Raw genomic sequence first — 23,152 nt, forward strand, 5'->3', positions numbered from 1 at the left:
TGATTTACAGAAAAGGAGATGCTTTGCAGAATGTTCAAGCTGTTCTTTGCCATACATTCTAACATATTTTTGACTATATTCTGTCAAGTTAAAAAAAAAAAAAGTCCATTTGGCACATCTGCTATATTCCAAGTGATCTGATAACATATGATAACTTTGTGTTCTCAAACATTGTTCTCTCACATATTCAAATTGTTAGCATTACTTTCACTTACACTACCGTTCAAAAGTTTTGGGTTGGTAAGATTTTTTTAAATGTTTGTAAAAGAAGCCTTTTCTTTAGTTCCTTGTTTCCTTGTTCACCAAGGCTGCATTTATTTGATGCAAATGCATTTAAAACAGTGATATTGTGATTTATTATTACAATTTAACCCTTAAATGCATGAATGTTTTGTCAATCACTATTACATATTCGGGTCTTTAGCGACCCGGATCTATATCTAACACGGATGGATTTCTTCCTGATGCGATAATATAAAACTCTACTGATATTAGAGTAACAATTACAAAAGAATAAAATAAAGCATATTTTGTCACATTTTTGAGCTCGGAAGGGTTCAGTTTGAACAGAAGTTGTATACCATCATCACTGTCCTCGTCAGAGCTCATTTCCCAGTACATTCAGCATCTGGCTCATATTTGCGATCTCAAACATATTCTCAAAACTATCATTTTTTTAACATCTTCAAAATCAATATTTTTATTGCTGACAGCTTCTTTAACAGATCCACCATCAAGTGACTGTGACAGTAATCTACTGGCAGCTGTGGTTGCCAGCAATGTACTGTAAATGTATACTGTCAAAATTTGGCCATTTTTACAGCAATTTTTTAGTGTGCATTCAGTACTTTCTCAGCAGTAAATCGCTGAGTCGTTTCAAGTTTTGCTGATGATACTTCCTATTCTTTTGTTTTCTGCCTGCGGTAAATATGAGTGATACGTAACTTCGTCACTGTGTATCAGACATTGACACCTTGTGGGGTAAATGTGAATTGAACTTATTCAGTCATCAAAGATTAAATTATTGTTGTGCAGAAATTTACACTGTTACACACCTCAGGTCGTTAGTGACACTATACAATTTTTACAAAAAAATAATGGGAAAACAGGCATTCTTCTATAATTTTATTATTTATTGTTGTTATATAATGAATTGATTGAGGAATACTAAGAAGGTTGATGTCTAACTTTAAAAAATGAATAAGGAAGAGGGTAGTGAATGACGTCCCGGGTCACTAAAGACCTGAGGTGTGCGTTTAAGGGTAAAAATAACTGTTTTATATTTTAATATTTAATTATATAAATATAATTTATTCTTGTGATAAAAAAGCAGAATTTTCAGCATCATTACTCCAGTCTTCAGTGTCACATTATCCTTCAGAAATCATTCTAATATGCTGATTTGGTGATCAAGAAACACAAAACCGTCGTGATGTTTAATATTTTTGTTGAAACCGTGATGAATTTTTTTTTCAGGATTCTTTGATGAATAAAAAGTTCAAAAGAGCAGCAATTATTTGAAATAAATATATTTTGTATCACAAATTTTTACTGTCACTTTTGATTAATTTAATGTGCCCATAATGTGGCAGAATAAATGTTTAATTTCTTTCAAAATAAAAATCTTACTGACCCAAACTTTTGAATGATAGTGTGCATTGCAGTGGCACTTGATGTGATTGATGTAAAAGCTGAAGGGATGTATAATTTTAAATTATCAATGACTTAACTTTCACAATATCTAAAATATTGTATGACTTTAAAAGACTTGAAAAATGCAAATGAGGACATTTTTGTCCTTTTCGGAGCTTGAAAGCCACTGCTTTCTGCCTTCTTTTGTTGTATGGACAATAGCAGCTTAGAAAATATTCTGCAAATGACTACAATTTGATGTCATAGAAAGAATATATGAAGAGTTCAGATGCAAAAGCCTCTAAGTGCCATCTGAAATTTTCTTCTAGAATGATCATTTTTATCAAGTTCGTACATTTAAGTTCAGTAATTTCACTTAAATGACAATTAATAGGTAATTTTCATTGCCATTTAAGTGAAATGACTGAATTTAAATATACAGGCTTGATAAAAATGATCATTCTAGTAGAAAATTTCAGATGGCACTCTTCATATAATTAAGCCCCTTTTGAAGCAGTGATAACAATAGCAATCTATAATTATATAATAATGTGATGCATAGAATTAAATATAATGATACACCATATTTGGTCATTTAAATCTAAGTAGGTCTGCTCTAGGGACGTGTTGATACTAACCGTGTTCCTCCCTTAGGGTACGCCTGCCAGTAAAGTGCGCTACAGAGTGGATCAGGATCTGTCACCATACAGTGGAAGTATCTTTGATGTAGAGACGGACACAGGAAGAGTTATCACCAAAGTCAACCTGAATGAGCAACCTAACGCCATTTTCAAGGTGAGTCTGGGCCGACAGGCTGTTTTTCTACTGTTAAAAGAACTGTTACTTCACTTGTGTCAAAATCCAGTTTGAATCCAGCCTAGTGTGATTTTAAAGTGCCCCTATTATGCTTTTTTTAGGATATTACCTTTCATGTAGCGTGTAACATAGCTGTTTGTGAATGTAAAAAGTCTGGAAAGTAAAAGTTCACGATAAATGGAGTTTTTGTCTCCTAAAAGAAAGAACGATTCTGAACTGCCTAAAAAGTGTTGTCAGTAATCCCAGTCTCACTTCCTGCATGAACCTACTTTACTACTACTAAATTAGCATAATGGCAGCCTATGGTCTTCATTGGCTGCTCGCGAACAATGTCTGCTTTAGCCCTCAAACACTGCTCTGATTGGTCAGATGGCCCAGTCTGTTGTGATTGGTCTACAGCTTACAGAGGGTATCGGCAACAAATCACCTATGAGTAAGTCGATCATGCTAAAGTCTTATAATAATGGTGGTCTGGATTTTATTGATTTTGATTTCCTCAACAATACATTTAAAATTAATGGGCTGAACCAAGACCTATCAAAACCAGCAAACTTGTTTGTTTTTTTACACAATTTGGTGGCATTAATTTTCTCTTATTGTGTAATTATGACATATCTACACTTCCTATCAAACTTTACAACTTTCATTGACAGTTTCTCTGTGCATGGGCTCTAATTTATAAATATATTTTTTCACCACAGAGGTGTTTTATTTGGAACAATAAAAAAACAATTTATTCAAGAACAAATCTTTGTTTTATGATATTTGGTTTTGTAATGGTTTGCTTTTGGTGGAGCAGCTGTTTAATAATCAAGGTATTTTGTTCAGGTACTCACATTTTTGCATGCACTCAAACACTGTACAGTGCTATGCATAAGTTAATACACCCATGCTAAAGTTGACTAAAAAGAGGAATAAAAAATCATCTTTTGGAAATTGAACTTAATGCCTTAATTATTTTTTTTTGGAAAAATCCAACCTTTAAGGACACCAATTTTCTTTGTGAATGAATAATGTATCGTAAATAAATAAATGTTCTTCTTTAAAATACAGGGTGCATAAGTCTGGACACCCCTATGTTAAATTCCCATAGAGGCAGGCAGATTTTTATTTTTAAAGGCCAGTTACTTTATGGATCCAGGATACTATGCATCCTGATAAAGTTCCCTTGGCCTTTGGAATTAAAATAGCCCCACATCATCACATAGCCTTCACCATACCTAGAGATTGGCATGGTTTTATTTCAGTTAGCCTAATAGCTGGTTTGATTTGCATTGAGAGATGATCTTATGGAAAGTACTCCATGCCAATCTCTAGGTATGGTGAAGGTTATGTGATGATGTGGGGCTATTTTAATTCCAAAGGCCAAGGGAACTTTATCAGGATGCATAGTATCCTGGATCCATGAAGTAACTGGCCTTTAAAAATAAAAATCTGCCTGCCTCTATGGGAATTTAACATAGGGGTGTCCAAACTTATGCACCCTGTATTTTAAGGAAGAACATTTATTTATTTATGGTACATTATTCATTCACAAAGAAAATTTGTGTCCTAAAGGTTGGATTTTTCCAATTTTTTTTTAATTAAGGCATTAAGTTCAATTTCCAAAAGATGATTTTTTATACCTCTTTTTAGTCAACTTTAGCATGGGTGTCTAAACTTATGCATAGCACTGTAGTTGTATCTGAGGATGAGTTTGGTTCATGTTATCGTCATGTCGAGAAGACGCAAATCCACTTTGCATGCACTTTCAAAGGATGAGGCTCGTGATAATTGATATGGTAAAACCGATGCTATTGTTACTGTTCGTATCACTGTGTATCAAGCGCTGAGGAAGCCTCAGGAGCTGAAATTCAGATATGGTAATGGACGTTTTGTGTTCGATATGCGCTGTAAGCTGTAGACCAATCACAACAGACTGGGCTCAACATCTGACCAGTCAGAGCAGAGTAGGCTCACAGAAAGGAGGGTTTTAGAGAGACCAGATCCTTGATCTAACTGTTTCAGACACTGAGAAAAGAGGTGATGCTGCAGTGAATGCTAAGCATTTTTAGACCTTGGATGCATGTAAATATATTGCAGGAGACCTCCAAAACAAATTAGGAACCTTTAAAACAGTATAATGCGTCATTTCACATCATTTTGTAAAGAACAGGAAGGAAAATTAAAATGGCTTGAATGCATTTGATTTTTGGACATACTAAAGTTACAGATTTCAAGTTTTATGGGAACACTTTAAAACAGTGTTCAATTAATTATGCATTAGGTATTGTGAACTTACAATGAACTACGTTTAGAGTGTTTTTTATTTATTTAAATTAAGGTTAATGTTACTTTATTAATAAACTATTATTCATTGTTAATTCATGTTCATTCATAATACAGAAAATAATACATTAAATAATGTTAAAATGTACTTGAAATGTATAAATTAACATTAGTTAATGTATTAAACCTGAAATGTACTGTAGAAATGCTGCAGTACTGTAAATTTTTAGTTCATGACACCTCATGAATTAGATAATGCTAACAAACTGAACCTCTTTGCAAAGTGTGTCTCTTTCATGTTATTGAAATCCAACATCAATCAAAAGTTTTGCTGAGCTGAGGTCAGTTTGACTCTCATTCTAATGTTTTAAGATTATGAAAATTGGAAATGCTTTGTCAGATGGCCGCCAATAAAATACCAGCATGAATTTCATGTCATGTGTCCAGTTACGCACATGGATGCCTTATAAGCAATAGATGTTGCTCTTTATGTCATACTGTTCTTTTAATGAGTCACGGAATTATACTTTTGTCAACCAGAACAGAATATTGTTCTATTTGCTTCTCATGATGGAAAAAGCACAAAACACAACAATGACACTGTTTATTTATAGCAGTCAATCTCAAGCTAAGTCCAGTTATCTCTGACAAATGATGTTCTTCAGGGTCAGTAATTTATCATTGATCATTAAAAAGAGGGGGAAGAAGGGGGAGTCACTGGATTAAAATGATAACAATTGCGTATGTGTATTTCTGATATAACATTCACCAACTCGTGGACTCTTTAGTTACTGTCTCCTCTACTATGACCTGAATCAATACATAAATGAATTAGCCTAACGTTAAGTGAGATTAAATCAATTTACCATTGAGCAAATGTAGGTTTTACCGTGTTAATTTGTAAATAGTGGCTGACAAGTCGTTTAATCAATAAATGCACATCTAAATTTTTTGTATTCTTTGTGCCACTATAAAGTGCCTGAGCAAAAATTAGACATGTCTGTCTGTGTGTAAAATAATATATTAGACTGTAACGTTTATTAAAAAAGCTGTTTTGTTTTTCTTCTTGTGGCACAATGGTTATGGTTCAGTGACAAATAATGATGTCCAAGATAATGTAAATGTGATTAAAAAAAAAAAGATATTTGCCATTTATTTGTTCAGTCATGTTGATTTCAAATTCTTTTGAAGCAAAAAAATAATTATAGCATTTTCAATAAATAAAATTAATTAGGAATGTCTACATGTTTTAACTATCAAGTGAAAAGTAATGCAATTTTTTCATTTTACCTTGAATACACATGAGTGTACCGACTTTATTTTCAAACAAGTTTGCAAGTAAAATAAAATAAAATACATACATGCATACATACATACATAGATTTAAAGGGATAGTTCACTTTGAAATTAAATTTTGGTATGTTTTAGCTTACCTCAAGGGCATCCAAGATGTAGGTGTCTTTTTTTCCGCAGTAGTTTCAATTTTGATATTTTTAGGTCAAACCGTTCTTGTCTGTCAGTCATATAATGCAGGTCTATGGTCACTGTCTCAAAGAGCATGCACAGAGTCCAAATTAAAACAATTCCCCATCGTCCAAATTAAACAATTCCCCATCGTAAGTACACATTGATGGCACATGACATGATAAACACGAAACGAGCCGTTTGTGTGAGAAAACGAACAGTATTTATATTGTTTTTACCTCTTGTACACTTTCCGGCGCTTGCGCAGACTAAGCCAGTCTGCGCACACGTCACACATCGGGAAGCGCGTGCGCCCTCAGATCACTTGGACGTGGTTGTGTAGAGGTAAAAACGATATAAATACTGTTCGTTTTCTCACACAAACCGCTCGTTTCGTGTCTTAGGCCATCAATGTGTACTTACGATGGGGAATTGTTTTAATTTGGACTCTGTGCATGCTCTTTCAGATAGTGACCATAGACCTGCATTACTGTATATGACTGACAGACAAGAACGGTTTGACTTAAAAATATCAAAATTGAGACTGTGGAAACAAAGACACCTACATTTTGGATGCCCTTGAGGTAAGCTAAAATATACCAAAATTTAATTTTAAAGTGAACTATCCCTTTAATAAAATGTACACAAACCTATATTTTACAGAAGAAATACACCAATTCAATGTCACTGCTAGAATTGCTCTCTTCTGAAGATGATGTGAAAAGCCTGCGATAAATAACTCAACGCTGGGTTGTTATACGTTTGACAATGGAGCTGGGTAACACAAAAATGTTTTTATGGAAAAACAAATCACATATACGAGTAAGTCGGTCATACTAAAGTCTTAAAATAATGGTGGTCTGGATTTTATTGATTTTGATTCCCTCAACAATACATTTAAAACTAATGGGCTGAATCAATACCTATCAAAACCAGCTTCTAATTGAAATGTTTTTCCTTAACTTGTTTTTTCACAATTTGGTGGCATTCGTTTTCTCTTAATGTGTAATTATGACATCTAAATCTAAATTCTCTATCAAAACTTTACAACTTTCATCAGCATGTTTTCTGAGCACGGGCTCTAATTTATAAATATATATATATATATTTTTTTTTGGAACAATAAGAACAATTTATTTAAGATCAAATCTTTTTTTGAGGATAATTGGTAATGGTTTGCTTTTGGTGGAGCAGTTGTTTAATAATCAAGGTATTTTGTTCAGGTACTCACATTTTTTCTCCAAATACCAATAATAACCCCAAACTAATTTACTATAGTTATGGGAGCTATTGCATTAGTCTGGTTTGTGAATGCTATTTAAAAACTGTAATCACTCTTCATTGCCTATTGCATCCTTTCATAAACCTTGTGATACACCTATTGGTCAAATTTGTTTTTCTGAGTTAAGCCAAAAAAAAATAAAATAAAATAAGATCTTTATTTCTTTAGAAATTGATTTCTGTAATCTCCTTATGGAATAATTTGTTTGAAAACCTTGATTGGAAAATGTCTTGTCTTTGGAATTACATTGGTGTTTTTGTCAAGTGTAAGAATCTGCCAAGCTTCTCAATACATCTGAGAAAACATTGTATTTGGGTATTTCGACTCAGACCCCACAACATAAATGATCTGTTTTATTATGAATTTATTTTTATTATAATTCATTTAAATGTTACATTCACAAATGCATATGATCAAACTGTAAACCTGTCTTCTGTCTTCTTAAAAGAAATGGAAAATTACTTGAATGTCAATATCTGCTAATAAGTTAAGGAGGGTTAGAATTTGCTCTTCTTTTGGGATGTTCATGTGATTATTTTTATGTAATATTATGGCCCTCTTATTTGTATTTGATTGATTTATTTTTTTGTGCTGTATGGTTATTTTTATGTATGTTTCCATCAGCAATAAAAATGTCTGTTGCATACGACACACAAACAATGGGAAACACTTTGGGAGTTTCAAAGTCGTCATCTGATTGGTTGAATTCTCCAGGATTTCCAGATGTGTGTGTCACGTTTTTTAACGGTACACCTGTAAACAAAGCTGGCGTGATGCCAAAGCCCCTCATGGAAGAATTTTATTTTATTTAATATAAAAATATTCTGCAAAAATGTGTTGTTTTTTAGCTAAAAGAATTTCATTTTTTGTTACAATCTAGACAATGGCCCACAAAAATATGAAAATTTTAATTCAGACACAAGTCATTGTCTGTATGAACTGCATTTTAATGTATTTTTCATAACGTCTTCTCATAGCTGGTGGTCATCGCCTATGACGATGGAGAGCCGGTGAAGATGAACAGAACCACAGTGGAAATCACTGTGCTTCAGCCCTCCAGGATTCCCATCTTCACTGAGGAAGAGTACAGGTGGGTGCCGTTGTCTGTAGAGAGCAAAGGAACAGACATATACTTATTTATGACATGTTCTCTTTGAGCTCTGTGAGTCAGAATTAGTTTAGCACATATTCCCTGCAGGCTGATTCAGAATCTCTGCATGAGTAATGAGTGTTATCTGTGAATATGTGACTAGAATTGCAGGCAGGTTGAATATGACTATGGAGCGGGTCTACAGCTCTGAAACGCTGTTGTTTCCAAAGGGTACGTCTGCAGCTTGTCAGTAATGTGGATGTTGAAGAGTCTGGATTAGCATGACAGGGGCTTTAAAATTGAATGTTAGAGACGTTTTTTGATTCTGATTAATAGAGACACAAAGGGCCAGATTTACTAAACACAGCAAATTAGCGTGAGAGCGCAATTCCAAAAAAGCGCCGTTGGGAGTGGAGAGTTCTGCGCGTGATCTACTGACGACAAGCAAATTAAAGAACACAGACGCAGCCGGATCATTTCCAGAATGACAACGCAATCTAATCTCTTGGCCTGCAAATAATGGCACAGATACCAGTAAATTGACGAGCGCAATCCTTAGTAAATCACCTTGCGTGATTCATTTAAATGCATCTGTAAGGGAAACTCCTACAAATGCATATGCAATAAGGTCAGCCGCAAAAATAACTGTCCATGCCTTTTCAGCGCTGATTTTTCACTGCGTGTCTTTAGTAAATCATGACAGTAGTTTTTTTACGGCAAAAGAGGGTTTGCGCTGGCACACGCTGTTAGTAAATCTAGTAAAAAAGTCTTATTATGCTGTTGAGAAACACAATGAAATTATAATGGCTCAAACTTTCATGTAAAGTTTAGCTTATAACTTCTGAACCAATTTGTCTAGAAACATTTTTGTATTGTCTGATACCTTGGGTCAACTGACCAGATTTCAACTGACCACACTTTTCCTTCACACTTTCCCACACTTTTTGCCGTTTTTGAATCATCTACCTTTTGTTTGTAAAGAAAGATTATCCTCGGGCCGTTTTTATATATATACTTGCTATTTTGGCCATAATCTCTGCTCTCTGTAGATCCCCGGTTCTGTACTGGTAAAGTAGAGGTAATTAATCTTATAAACTTTAAACGAATGGTAAAAAAATAATAGTTCTGCTTTCCTGCTGATACTTTATGGTTCTCAGGTTTCGCTTCATGACCCAGCATATCAAAATTGCTTATCATAAAATAAAATTAAATGAAGCAGTTGTAATTTAATTATAATTTCAATTAAATATGGAAATGATTGTTTCTAACTTTTAGATACTACTTTTAGGAGCGTTCAAAATGAAAATAAACAATCCCTTCACGATGGGCCATTCCACAAGTCCCTTAGGAAAGGTCTTGAGGCGACTTATGGCGTCCGCATTTCTTGAAACTGTTAACACTACGCTGTTCATCACTCACACTAACAAATCAATTCATTTTCATTGAAAATGGCTGTAAAATCTATAATTACCAAAAGAAATATAACCTTTCAGAGGTGAGAATTTGCTGGCTTGTGTTTAATGTAACTCAATTTGCAATATCCATATGCAGAATTATCACATTAACAACAAGCCTAATGCTAGGAAATCATCTGATAATGTCTAAATACATATATAGACGGTTCTCAAGTCTCACGCATTGGCCATGAGACACACGCAATTTAACCAGTTCACACGCTCACACGCCACACCGTGTATTTCTCACGCTGAAAAGGCAATGCCAACCAAGTTGTCCTGCAAGCTTTATATATATAACGTTGTATACGAGGTGCAGGCACACAAAGTGAAGTTTCCTGCCGCCAGCACGTATCTCGTCCCAAGTGCGTTCGTTACTAGGCAACATAGATGCGCAAACACACGGAAGTTGACGGAACATTCTCGGCCACCGTACGTTCGTTACTAGGTAACGAATAACATCGCGCAAACACACGTAGTGATGGAGAAGGTAAGTTGGAAGAAAGCTCGTCTAACATTTTTAGGCTAGAACATGTAATATATAGCCCATCGTATACATTATTATTGATGAGTCAAAAACTCTACTTTGCAACCAGGCCAGAAGCTTTGTCTCAGTTTGGCTAGCTTACGTTATCTGAAACTAAGGGAAATGTTAGTGGGTATGGGAAGGAATGAAGATTTATGAGAATGAGTATTTTCTTCAACACAAAACACATTTCATAAGCTGGAGTGTTTAATCTTGTGTACACTAGAGCCCGACCGATATGGATTTTTGGGCGCCGATGCCGATACTGATAAAAAAAAGCCAGATACCGATATATCGGCCGATATTATTTATGTGTATATTATAATACAGTAGCAATATTATTTATGTGTATTATATTACAGTAAGTTTGGACACACTTTACAATTGGTGTGTACAAACTTTTGATGGGTACTAGAGCCCGACTGATAAAGGATTTTGAAGGCTGATACCGGTACAAATATTTGTTGGTTTTAAAATCCGATATTCGATATATCGGACGATATTTTTTATTTTTTTTTCAGAAACGCGCAACAAAACATTAACAAATTTCCCTAACATTAGTTTATTTGTAGTTATTTATGAGTTTTAACTAAAATAATATGATAATGCATTTTAAAAAGAAACTTGTTTCTTGTATTGTCACAACAGAACAGAGGAACATCAAAATATATTAAAGTTCTGATAAATAAAATGTATAAAAATACAAACTTAAGATTTTTTTAAGACTAAACGTTTAGTCCTTTGAACAAAAACAACAATTTCACATTCAAATTGACAACAAATTCAAATTGTCATAATTTACTCTCTCAAGTTGTTTTTTTCTTCTGTTGAAAATAAGTTATTTGGATGAATGTGGGTAACCAAACAGTTGATGTACCCCAGTGACTTCCATAGTATATTTTTCTCCTTTGGAAGTCAATGGGGACCAGCTACTGTTTGGTTACCCACATTCTTCAAACTATTAATATTAGAAAAATATTAGAAGGAAATTAATACAGTTGGAACAACATTAGAGTGCCTGTAAATAATGAGATCATTTTTATTATTGGGTGAACTATCCCTTTAAGGACAAGCGGCAACTGTTTACAATTGCTACTGTCTGTTTAAGAGCTGAGCATGACACGTCTAATGTACACGCATTTGACAAGCGGACAACCGACATTGTTTATGTAAATATTGTGTGTATTTAACAGTATTAGCACAATAATACTCGAAAGATAACTTAGTCCAGTATCCAGGCGCTGGTACTAGAAAGGCTTTTAGTGCATGTGAGCTTCACATGTACGCGCTGAGAAACGCACACGTTAGAACAGCGCATCAGTATTTAAAATTAAATGTTTAACCGACAAAGCATTAAAGCACATGCACATTATGAACTTTTGTGAACTGCAGTGTTAACATTTTATGTGAATATAGCTTACGTCGCGTTGTTCCGCTTCACTCTCGGCTTATTTAACCGCAGCAAAACTGGACATGAGTCACGAATTTTGTCATCCTTATTTGAGTTAAGAGAACTGATAGGGATGTTCTTTTAATTGTTATTCAAGCAATGTATGTCTCGTGAGTCGTTACCAACTCACCATGAACACAATTCACCGCTGATCTCACTCGCGGTTCTCTCTGCCCGACTCGGGCTGGATCAGCAGGTTGCTGAATGTGTGGCGCGTTATACACGAGTGTTGCCAACAGGGACGGTGTAGAGTGCCCTCTGGTGGACAAACTATACAACGGCAACACTCATAACATGGTTGAAGGGTGTTTCGTCCGTTTTTATTTTATTTTTGAAATATTAATTTATCGGCCGTTATAAATGCCGATACCGATAGTTTTGAAAATGCCTAATATCGGCCGATAATATCGGCCTGCCGATATATCGGTCGGGCTCTAGTGTACACACACACAAACACACAAACACACACACACACACATACACACACACACACACACACACACACACACACACCTTAATACTCTATTTGTTCACAATGTCCCACCACACAATAAATCATTATACCATTTTGACTAGACACATTCAAAATGCAAAAAGATTTGTTTTCCAAACTGTTTGGAGCAATTTGTTATATTTTTGTAATCTTTGTATATTTGTAATTTTGAAATATAACATTAAACAGTATATTTGATGTGATTAATTGCTGTCATTTATCAGATTTACCAATTGTTATAATTTCAATTTGTGCTGGTTAATTATGAACAATGGGTAAAATTGGGGGGCGGGGACGGGCGGGGACGGGCAGGGGCGGGGCTCCATTAGGGCTCCTCCCCTAACCGCATGTGATCTCACTCCAAGCTTTTGATAAAACTTGAGAGCCCCGATATAGATATCAGTGGCGGCTGCTGGTCTTTCAAAGAGGGGAGGCTCATTTTTGGCCTACATCATAAAAATTGTCCATTTATTTATATGTAAATTCTGCCTTTACCCATTTCAAGAGAATGCTCTGTGACCCTGTCGTACCAATTAGGCGTCTTTTCCAGTGACTTGACCAGTATCCTCTCAATGGCCAGCAGAGTTAGGTATAATTGTATAAATGTAATAATATAATAAAAGTATAAATAATAATATAATAATAATACTACTATTAATAATATATTTTTTCATTATTTTAAAGGGATACTTCACCTCTGGGAAGATGAATGTGTATTTAAAATAGGTCATTTAAGTAGAAGAAATGTGGAGAATTTTTTTAATTTGGAGCTTTCTAGACTGAGAAAAGCCAGAAAATGTATTTTTGGCTTATGTGGATGAAAGACAACAACTCCCAGAATGCACTTGCTTCGCTGCCTTAGGAGGCCACGCCTATCGGTAAGAGTGCGCAGTTGAAAACAACAAGGCTAGCCTAAGTAAGCGATGAGTTTGCCAGGGATTTAGAGACCCAAAATGTCCGGGATTCGGCTTTTGTGTTCTACAGTAGCCATTCATCATGTTTACTGTGGCGAGCAGGACGAGGCTGACGGCCGCGGGAGAACGGCGCGAGGCCGGTGGCGTCATTACTGAGACGCGCCGGGTCTCGCATCTCTCACGGAGGAGCGGAAATTTTCTTAGCAAGGGTAAAGCGCACATCAACCGATCACTTGTTTAGCGTTCATGTAAACACTACAGTCAGATTCACCGATCGGAATTAATTCAGTTAGATTGAAACGAGAGGTGTGCATGTAAACAATGAATGGCGACCGCAGAACGCAAAAGCCGAATCCCGGACATTTTTAACAGTCTCGCCCGCCGGACAAGTCCGGGAAAAGGAAGATGGTAACCCCTACTTACTCAGCTTTCTCCTATTATTCAGCTTTCTCCACAGAACAAGAGCATGCTAGCTTAGCTTCCAAAGAAAGACGGCTGATACTGTGTACATTCTGTGAGTGAGATCCCACCCTCTATGGGCGGGTTGAAAACATGCGGAACAACGGCATCTACTGGCTGTAGTCTTTAGCCTCTGGACAGAAAATCCTCCGATGACGCAAAATGACGATTTTTGCGTCATCGGAGGATTTTTTCCAGACAAAAAATACATAAATCTCTCGTCTCAGGGGGATATGAGGGGGGAAAGCATGGTAATTCGAAAATACTACAGGTTTTCTACTAATACAAAGCTTAATGCTAAATCCTGAAGTAACCCTTTAATAATAATCATTATTTTAATTACTACTAATAATATAAAATATAATAAGTAATAAAACTAGATGTACCGCATCGCGGTACAAAATATGACCGCCGCTCAGGCCTGCACTGGCTTTCCACAAAAATAAATGACGTGGAGTAATTTGGCTGTATTGCGTGTTTATGTATATACCTAAAAAAAGTAATAGTATGTGCATGTCTGTCTGTGTGTGTGTGTGTGTGTGTGTGTATGTGTGTGTCTGTGTGTGTGTGTGTGTGTGTGTCTGTGCATGTATGTATGTGTGCGTACATGTGTGCGCGTGTGTGTTTGTGTGTGTGTGTGTGTCTGTGCATGTGGATTTGTATGTGTGTGTATGGGTGTGTGTCTGTGCGTGTGGATGTCAGTGTGTGTGCATGCTTGCGTTTGTTTGTATTCCTGCATGTGTGTGTGTGACAGTATCATCCTAAACCAGCAACCCTTCGCTCAACAGCACCATCTACAGGCCGATGAGTGTACAGTCACTAAATGTGCACATAAATGAATTTATTTTATACCCCCCCATGGATGAAATTCTACAAAACTTAGCAGAGGATACCCCCAGAGGATGTCAAGTTAATCATACACATGAAATATGGTGCAGTTCTGAACATCTCCACTGAAGATAGGGGCGATTAAAGCAGAATAATATTGCATTTTCATTTTTTATGGGAGGGGCGCAAATCACAAATGAGTGATTATGGGCTAGGTTGATGTGGGCCCTTAAGAGCAACATACCATAACAATTACAAATGTTTACAATTACAAATTACAAAGCAATAACAAATGCATTTTTTTGGGTTTGGGGGGGCCCAGCGCGGGGGGGGGGGGACCCCGGGGACCAAACGAAATTTTTCCGTAGAAGTCTAGTGGGGCTACATGCTCACCAAATTTCATGTTCCCCGGTGTTTCGGTGTCCCTGGTATCGTTGACGAAAAATTTACGGGGGCCCCAGTGCAGGGGGGGGGAAGTGGCCCCCGGGGACCAAACGAAATTTTTCCATAAAAGTCTAGTAGACCAACATACCATAAAAATTTCTTCATCCTCGGTGCCACGGTTCAGGTAGTTATTTAGGAAAAACTGCATTTTTTGGGGTTTGGGGGGGCGCGGGGGGGGAGTGGCCCCCGGGGACCAAACGAAATTTTTCCGTAGAAGTGTAGTGGGGCTACATGCCCACCAAATTTCATATTCCCCGGTGCTTCGGTGTCCCTGGTATCGTTGACGAAAAATTTACGGGGGCCCCAGCGCGGGGGGGGGAAGTGGCCCCCCGGGACCAAACAAAAATTTTCCGTAAAAGTCTAGTAGACCAACATACCATAAAAATTTCTTCATCCTCGGTGCCACGGTTCAGGTAGTTATTTAGGAAAAACTGCATTTTTTTGGTTTTGGGGGGGGCCCAGCGCGGGGGGGGAGTGGCCCCCGGGGACCAAACGAAATTTTTCCGTAGAAGTCTAGTGGGGCTACATGCCCACCAAATTTCATGTTCCCCGGTGCTTCGGTGTCCCTGGTATCGTTGACGAAAAATTTACGGGGGCCCCAGCGCGGGGGGGGGGGGGAGTGGCCCCCGGGGACCAAACGAATTTTTTCCGTAAAAGTCTAGTAGACAAACATACCATAAAAATTTCTTCATCCTCGGTGCCACGGTTCAGGTAGTTATTTAGGAAAAACTGCATTTTTTTTGGGTTAAGGGGGGCCCAGCGCGGGGGGGGGGGAGTGGCCCCCGGGGACCAAACGAAATTTTTCCGTAGAAGTCTAGTGGGGCTACATGCCCACCAAATTTCATGTTCCCCGGTGTTTCGGTGTCCCTGGTATCGTTGACGAAAAATTTACGGGGGCCCCAGCGCGGGGGGGGAAGTGGCCCCCGGGGACCAAACGAAATTTTTCCGTAAAAGTCTAGTAGATCAACATACCATAAAAATTTCTTCATCCTCGGTGCCACGGTTCAGGTAGTTATTTAGAAAAAACTGAATTTTTTGGGGTTTGGGGGGGCCCAGCGCTGGGGGGGAGTGGCCCCCGGGGACCAAACGAAATTTTTCCGTAGAAGTCTAGTGGGGCTACATGCCCACCAAATTTCATGTTCCCCGGTGCTTCGGTGTCCCTGGTATCGTTGACGAAAAATTTACGGGGGCCCCAGCGCGGGGGGGGGAAGTGGCCCCCGGGGACCAAACGAAATTTTTCCGTAAAAGTCTAGTAGACCAACATACCATAAAAATTTCTTCATCCTCGGTGCCACGGTTCAGGTAGTTATTTAGGAAAAACTGCATTTTTTGGGGTTTGGGGGGGCCCAGCGCGGGGGGGGAGTGGCCCCCGGGGACCAAACGAAATTTTTCCTTAGAAGTCTAGTGGGGCTACATGCCCACCAAATTTCATGTTCCCCGGTGTTTCGGTGTCCCTGGTATCGTTGACGAAAAATTTACGGGGGCCCCAGCGCGGGGGGGGAAGTGGCCCCCGGGGACCAAACGAAATTTTTCCGTAAAAGTCTAGTAGACCAACATACCATAAAAATTTCTTCATCCTCGGTGCCACGGTTCAGGTAGTTATTTAGGAAAAACTGCATTTTTTGGGGTTTGGGGGGGCCCAGCGGGGGGGGGGAGTGGCCCCCGGGGACCAAACGAAATTTTTCCTTAGAAGTCTAGTGGGGCTACATGCCCACCAAATTTCATGTTCCCCGGTGTTTCGGTGTCCCTGGTATCGTTGACGAAAAATTTACGGGGGCCCCAGCGCGGGGGGGGGAAGTGGCCCCCGGGGACCAAACTAAATTTTTCCGTAAAAGTCTAGTAGACCAACATACCATAAAAATTTCTTCATCCTCAGTGCCACGGTTCAGGTAGTTATTTAGGAAAAACTGCATTTTTTGGGGTTTGGGGGGGCCCAGCGCGGGGGGGGAGTGGCCCCCGGGGACCAAACGAAATTTTTCCTTAGAAATCTAGTGGGGCTACATGCCCACCAAATTTCATGTTCCCCGGTGTTTCGGTGTCCCTGGTATCGTTGACGAAATATTTACGGGGGCCCCAGCGCGGGGGGGGAAGTGGCCTCCGGGGACCAAACGAAATTTTTCCGTAAAAGTCTAGTAGACCAACATACCATAAAAATTTCTTCATCCTCGGTGCCACGGTTCAGGTAGTTATTTAGAAAAAACTGAATTTTTTGGGGTTTGGGGGGGCCCAGCGCTGGGGGGGAGTGGCCCCCGGAGACCAAACGAAATTTTTCCGTAGAAGTCTAGTGGGGCTACATGCCCACCAAATTTCATGTTCCCCGGTGCTTCGGTGTCCCTGGTATCGTAGACGAAAAATTTACGGGGGCCCCAGCGCGGGGGGGGGGAAGTGGCCCCCGGGGACCAAACGAAATTTTTCCGTAAAAGTCTAGTAGACCAACATACCATAAAAATTTCTTCATCCTCGGTGCCACGGTTCAGGTAGTTATTTAGGAAAAACTGCATTTTTTGGGGTTTGGGGGGGCCCAGCGCGGGGGGGGAGTGGCCCCCGGGGACCAAACGGAATTTTTCCTTAGAAGTCTATTGGGGCTACATGCCCACCAAATTTCATTTTCCCCGGTGTTTCGGTGTCCCTGGTATCGTTGACGAAAAATTCAGTAAGGTGACGGGAAAAAAAAAAAAAAAAAACTTTGACAATCCCTATATGACCGCTTTCGCTAGCTACGCTAGCGGCGGTCATAATAATAAAGATATAAATGTATAATTGTGTGAAATGTATTATGAAAATTGGCTAGCAATTCCGACAAGCAAATACCAAGAAATAGGTTTCAGCAGTTTGTCTTTCAACTACACTTGAGAAATCCGCGATGGGACTGAGCTCGAACAGCTTCAGCGACAGCGACTTTTTATTGTATGAAATCGCTGTCAATCAAAAGGGGATGCAGCCTTTCGACAGACCCTCCAATCGTCACGCAGAATCCCGGAGTCCTGGCCAGCCCACTCCTCATTCACCCCCAGAGACGCTGAGCATCTGTGGGCGGGACATAATCGCAGCATTTATCCAATGACCGTCTAGTTTCAAAGCACTGAAAAAAACTTTTCAGAGCAGCCCCATTGAAGTCAATGGCTTCAACAGGGAAATGCACTGTGACGCTACGGGAATGTGTGAGAAGGAAATCGATTCAGCCAACCTGCTATATGTAACTGATTCTTTCTGAACGAACTCGTCTTTGAGATGAACGTGTTCTAATGCATTTTTAGTCAATAAAATGTTAACACAATAGTACATATTTGACCATTAATTTTTTGACATTATAGGGGAAGCTGAGCTTCCCTTGCAGTCTTAAAGAAATCCCCACTGATAGATATGCATGCACCTGCACAGTCGTCTTGCTCTCGAGTGTTCACAGACCGTTCCAATATTGCAGACGTCTTGTGTACAGCCTGTTGGAAATGGACACCAATAAGGAATCTATCTATATATAGTACCTATGCATGCGATGGACACTTCAAGGAAGTAATTTTATTGTTTATGGTCGAGTCTTCACAATCCATTTTAAAGCTTGTTGGCAGGAGCGTTCGAATTAATGTTAAAACAGAATATTTCAGGTTGTTTTGTAAAACCTAATTATAAAATGTGTATGTATTTGCAACAATTATATTAACAGCAATAATAAGAAATTCCTGTTGTAGGAACCGCTAATGCTGCTTTTTCATGGTAGCATTGCAGGTGAAGATAATGAGGAAATTACATTGTATGTCATTGCTCCCTTCACCAAGTGTGTTCCAAACGGCTATGACACACAAGTGCCCTGCTCACTCCAAAGTCTCCACTTTTAGAGCTCTGCCCTTCGGACTGAGTAGAGCATAGGGATGCTCACTTCCAATTGTAATTTGACCTTTATTCATTAGACCTGTCATTATGAGATGCCTACTGTACCAGGGACCAGGGCCATAGGCTGTGTTTTATAATCACTAATGTACCAAAGTTGAGGTTCCCTGTAGTTAGGGTGGTTCGGGGGCATGCTCTGCCAAGAAAATTTTGATTTCTCTGACCTGCATGTGTGCATTTTAAGACATTTGAAGGCCAAAAAAAGGATAACAATAGTTTTAAAACCATGTCAGTGTTTTTTTTTTGTTGTTGTTTTTTTGTCGTTTAACTTTTCTATCCTAAAACAGCTGTCAAAAATGAAATGTTTAGTTTCGCTACTTACATCTTATCTTGCACTTTATGACAATTTACTGAAGCGTTGCCCTGTGCTGTGCCTGAATTCGCGCTCAGCAGCTTCTGTGAACATAAGGCTCTGTGAACACCTACTTTGATTTGGTGCTGTGCGATATATGCTTGCAGCACTAAAGTGGAGTTAATAGTAATACTATATTAGGTAATTATTTCGCAACCTTTATTACACCTCGGAAAAATACAGAGGTCCGGTCCTCAGTGACCTCATACTGGCTATTGCCATGCCTTCGACAGCATAATCTGTTCCCATGTCTGTATATTTTCACCATAAGGTAAAAACTCCTGCCGCTCCCGTCTTTTACCTGTCAATCCTTTTATTCATTTCTCTGACATTCTCTCACTGTTGTTTTCCCCTTTCATTCTCTCTGTGAAGGCATGCGGCAGAAAGAAAGTTTTGTTCTCTGGTCAGAAATAATATATTATTTTATTGTGTACTCTCTACTTTGTGCATACAATGGAGAAACAAAGACAAACTATTTTGGAAAATAAGCTAAATAAAACCTTAAGCCAGAAAAGAAAAAGTTTCTGTGAGGATTTAAGGAAGGAACTATAATTTTTTTCCTGTTTTGAGCAGATGTGTGTCATTTTCAAGATGGTGTAAAACAGGGGTATTTTATTAAAGTTCCAAGAGGTCTGGTCTCTATATTTTCTTCCTAGCTGAGATCCTTTTGGCTTTTTTGGAATAGTTATACATTTCCATCGTGGCAGCCATAGTACTTTGTAAAAGAAAAAAATCCTAAACATTCAAAAGAGTCTTCAAGGATGAGAATCTTGGGCCCCGAGAGCCAAAACAGTGATTTTTGCCAATATTTACCAAACCAAGTAAATATTTCTCCCAACTGAATATGAAGAGGTAAGAGCAGATGTTTTATCAGGCTATTTCTTATTATTACTATTATTTTACATTTAGACACCTATGTGTATGGCACATAGAAGGACTTGAGAAAACATACTGGCGATGCAGGGTTTACCTCTTAAGAAAAGTATGGAACATTTTTATATTTTGTTCAACGTAATAAACTACTGAAAACAATCAATGTACATAATCTAATGATAAGTACTCAGTAAAGTTACTTTCTCTTTCCTAGCCGTTAACTTGTCACAAGAGTCAGTTCTATGACAGATAAAAAAATATTTGTATTTGTTGTATTCTCATTTTCTGCAGCGTTTTAGCAGAAGTATATATTTTGCTGCTCACCGTGTTTCATCTACTGTTGTTAAAATAACCTCGTCATCTGTAGCTCTTAATGTGGCGCTTTCCGTCTTTAGCGGAAGAGAGAATCAACGCGCGCAGAACGGAAAAGGCTTGAATGAAGCGAGTTTGGGTCTAGATAAAAATATTAGAGAATGTTGCACAGAAAGAGCATTTACCGTAAACTACCCTAATCGCTTGGGGTGTGTTACCCTCCGTTGTTTTAATACACTGCTCACTTTAAACTGTAGAAACGGTAAAATGACGCAATTCTGTCCCGCGGTCCGGATGGAACCAAGCCGGTCTGCAATTTGAATCCCACTGGAGAAAAACATCCAATGCCTTCAGAAAGTTTTTAGACCCCTAAAAACATTTTATATGTATTCAGACATTTTATGTGGTACTTTGTAGTGGTGACTTGGGCGGCAATTACAGCATTGAGTTATCTTGTTCTAGCAGACAACCTACAACCTACTGGGATTTGAGCTGTTTCTCTGTCAGATTGAGTGTGGCTGTCATTATTGATGTGTCCAACTTAAATCCTTGGCAGGACCATTCAGGTCATTCAGGAATCTTTCCTGAAGCATTGTCCTGGCTGTTTGCTCCTGTACGTTACTGATTCTTCCAAATGGTCTGGGAGATTTCTTCCACTGTGAGGAGCAGAAACTCTTCCATGTTGTGAACGTTTGTTTCTGAGGTCAGGATCTCTAAAGCATTGCCTTCATCTCAGAGTCCTACTGATGTTCTCACACCAGCAGTTTCCATAGCAATTACGAATAAAAAGGCAGTCTATTTTTGGCTTGAGACTGAGAGATGGCCATTCATCGGTAAGATTGATAGATCACAGCTGGCTCCTGAAATGAGCTAAACTCCAGTGCTCAACGGGCCATTGTGCCATTCTCGTTAGCATATCTGGATATAAAGCCCAAAGACCTTCAACAGTTCATTTGTCTGTGTAAATTAACAATAAATGAACTGACAACATGCGTATGAAATTATATCAGCTCTTGATGTGTACAAAAAAGATATTTCAGTTGAATGCAAAATAAATAAATAAACTTTTATTCATAAATAATTATACAAATCAGCATATTAGAATGATTTATGAAGGATTATGTGACACTGAAGACTGGACTAATGATGCTGGAAATTCACCTGACATTACAGGAATAAATTACCCTTTTTAACCGTTATAGTCGATTGTCGAGTTCACGCGCATAGGTTTAGTTACCTATGATCACGCGCGTGAACTCGACAATCGACTACTGTGGACTTCGACCGAAAACAGGAAGAAAATATGTGCGCTGGCTGAATTAACATCACTTTTATTCATATCTTTCACATCTACTACAGTCAGATTCACCCGTGTTCACTCTGCAGGAATCACTCACATGGCTGGGCACTTGTAATGACACATCAAGGATGTTAAGAGGCTAAAAGCAGGTTTAAAACTTGCCCCATTGAAGTCAACAGGGTGCAAATTTTAAAAAGAGGATAACATGGTGTAGGCAACACCGATTTTTGTCGTTGTTCTCTGTACTGACAGCACTCCAAATTTACAAAAAAAATGAGCTCAATGTTAAAATTGACCGGAGTTCTCCTTTAAAATAGCTTGAATATAACTCTATACCCTTGCTTCATTAAGTCTACATGGATCCATGAAAATGCTAATTAGTCCCCGCCTCCGCTCACTCACACCAGCTCGGACTACCTGATCCGCTCGGTCAACTGTTATAAACGCTGCTAAACAATGGCAAGTGGAAATATTGGTTTAATTCAGCCATATGTTTGAACCAGGAACTAATTCAAAAGAAGAGGAAGAGTGAATTATACAGGCTCGTCTACTGGTCAATGTATCAGGATGGTGATGTGTTTTATGTATCACTCTCTACAACGTCAGACACCAAATGGTTTGACTATGTTTTTGAACTGCTAATAATGTGTTGCTAATGTTACACAAACAATGTTCCCGTTCGCCACCTCAGAGTCAGACAGCTGGCCTCTAAAAATCAGCATCCTTAAAAACGTTCTGAACATCATAGAAAGTCAGTGGGAAAAGGCATATAGTTCATTATGAAATATACATCATATACGTAATCCCCCCGCTATATTAATATATGCAACCAAATTTTCCAGTTCCTTTTTAAAGATGTGCTTGTGCTCCCTGTGAAAAAGCCCCGCCCCGCCCCGCCCGCATGTTGACGGGATTTGTTACGGGGTTGTATTTTCTATTTTTATTTTTTTATTTTTTTTTTATGTTCTCCAAAAAGGAGGTTTTGTTAGAAATGACTTGAGATGATAATAAAGTTGTATTCTGTCTCTTTCCAGCGTTGGGATTTGAGTTTTTTAGCCCATTCAACTGTAATGTTATGCAGTCTGAAGTCCATTCTGAGTGAGATTGGTGTTTAAAGGGGTCTGTGTGTTGACTGAAGCAGTGGGCCAGAGAGACCACTTCACAGTAAGCTCTAATGGCGTGAGCTATAGAGAGCATGCAGCGTTTCTCTGTAGACCTCATTAGACTGTGGACTGCAGCTGGAACACTCTGGAGATCTGATTAAAGCGGCTTAAATGAAGACTTATGAATCTCTCACACACATTCAG

At 38.5% G+C, this 23,152-nt stretch overlaps 1 protein-coding gene across 1 annotated transcript in view; it reads left to right on the top strand.

Moving 5' to 3' along the window:
- pcdh15a (protocadherin-related 15a) overlaps positions 1–23,152 on the top strand; it is a gene marked incomplete at both ends in the record, with an annotated part of 242,137 nt that overhangs the window by 153,103 nt on the left and 65,882 nt on the right. The window contains 2 exons of the mRNA XM_081351594.1: positions 2,287–2,427; positions 8,440–8,552. Of these exons, the coding sequence (XP_081207720.1) occupies positions 2,287–2,427; positions 8,440–8,552 (254 nt within the window). The remainder of the gene's footprint in view (positions 1–2,286; positions 2,428–8,439; positions 8,553–23,152) is intronic.

This window comes from Scardinius erythrophthalmus, assembly GCF_964197995.2.
Source record: "Scardinius erythrophthalmus genome assembly, chromosome: 21".
NCBI classification, from domain to species: Eukaryota; Metazoa; Chordata; class Actinopteri; order Cypriniformes; family Leuciscidae; genus Scardinius; species Scardinius erythrophthalmus.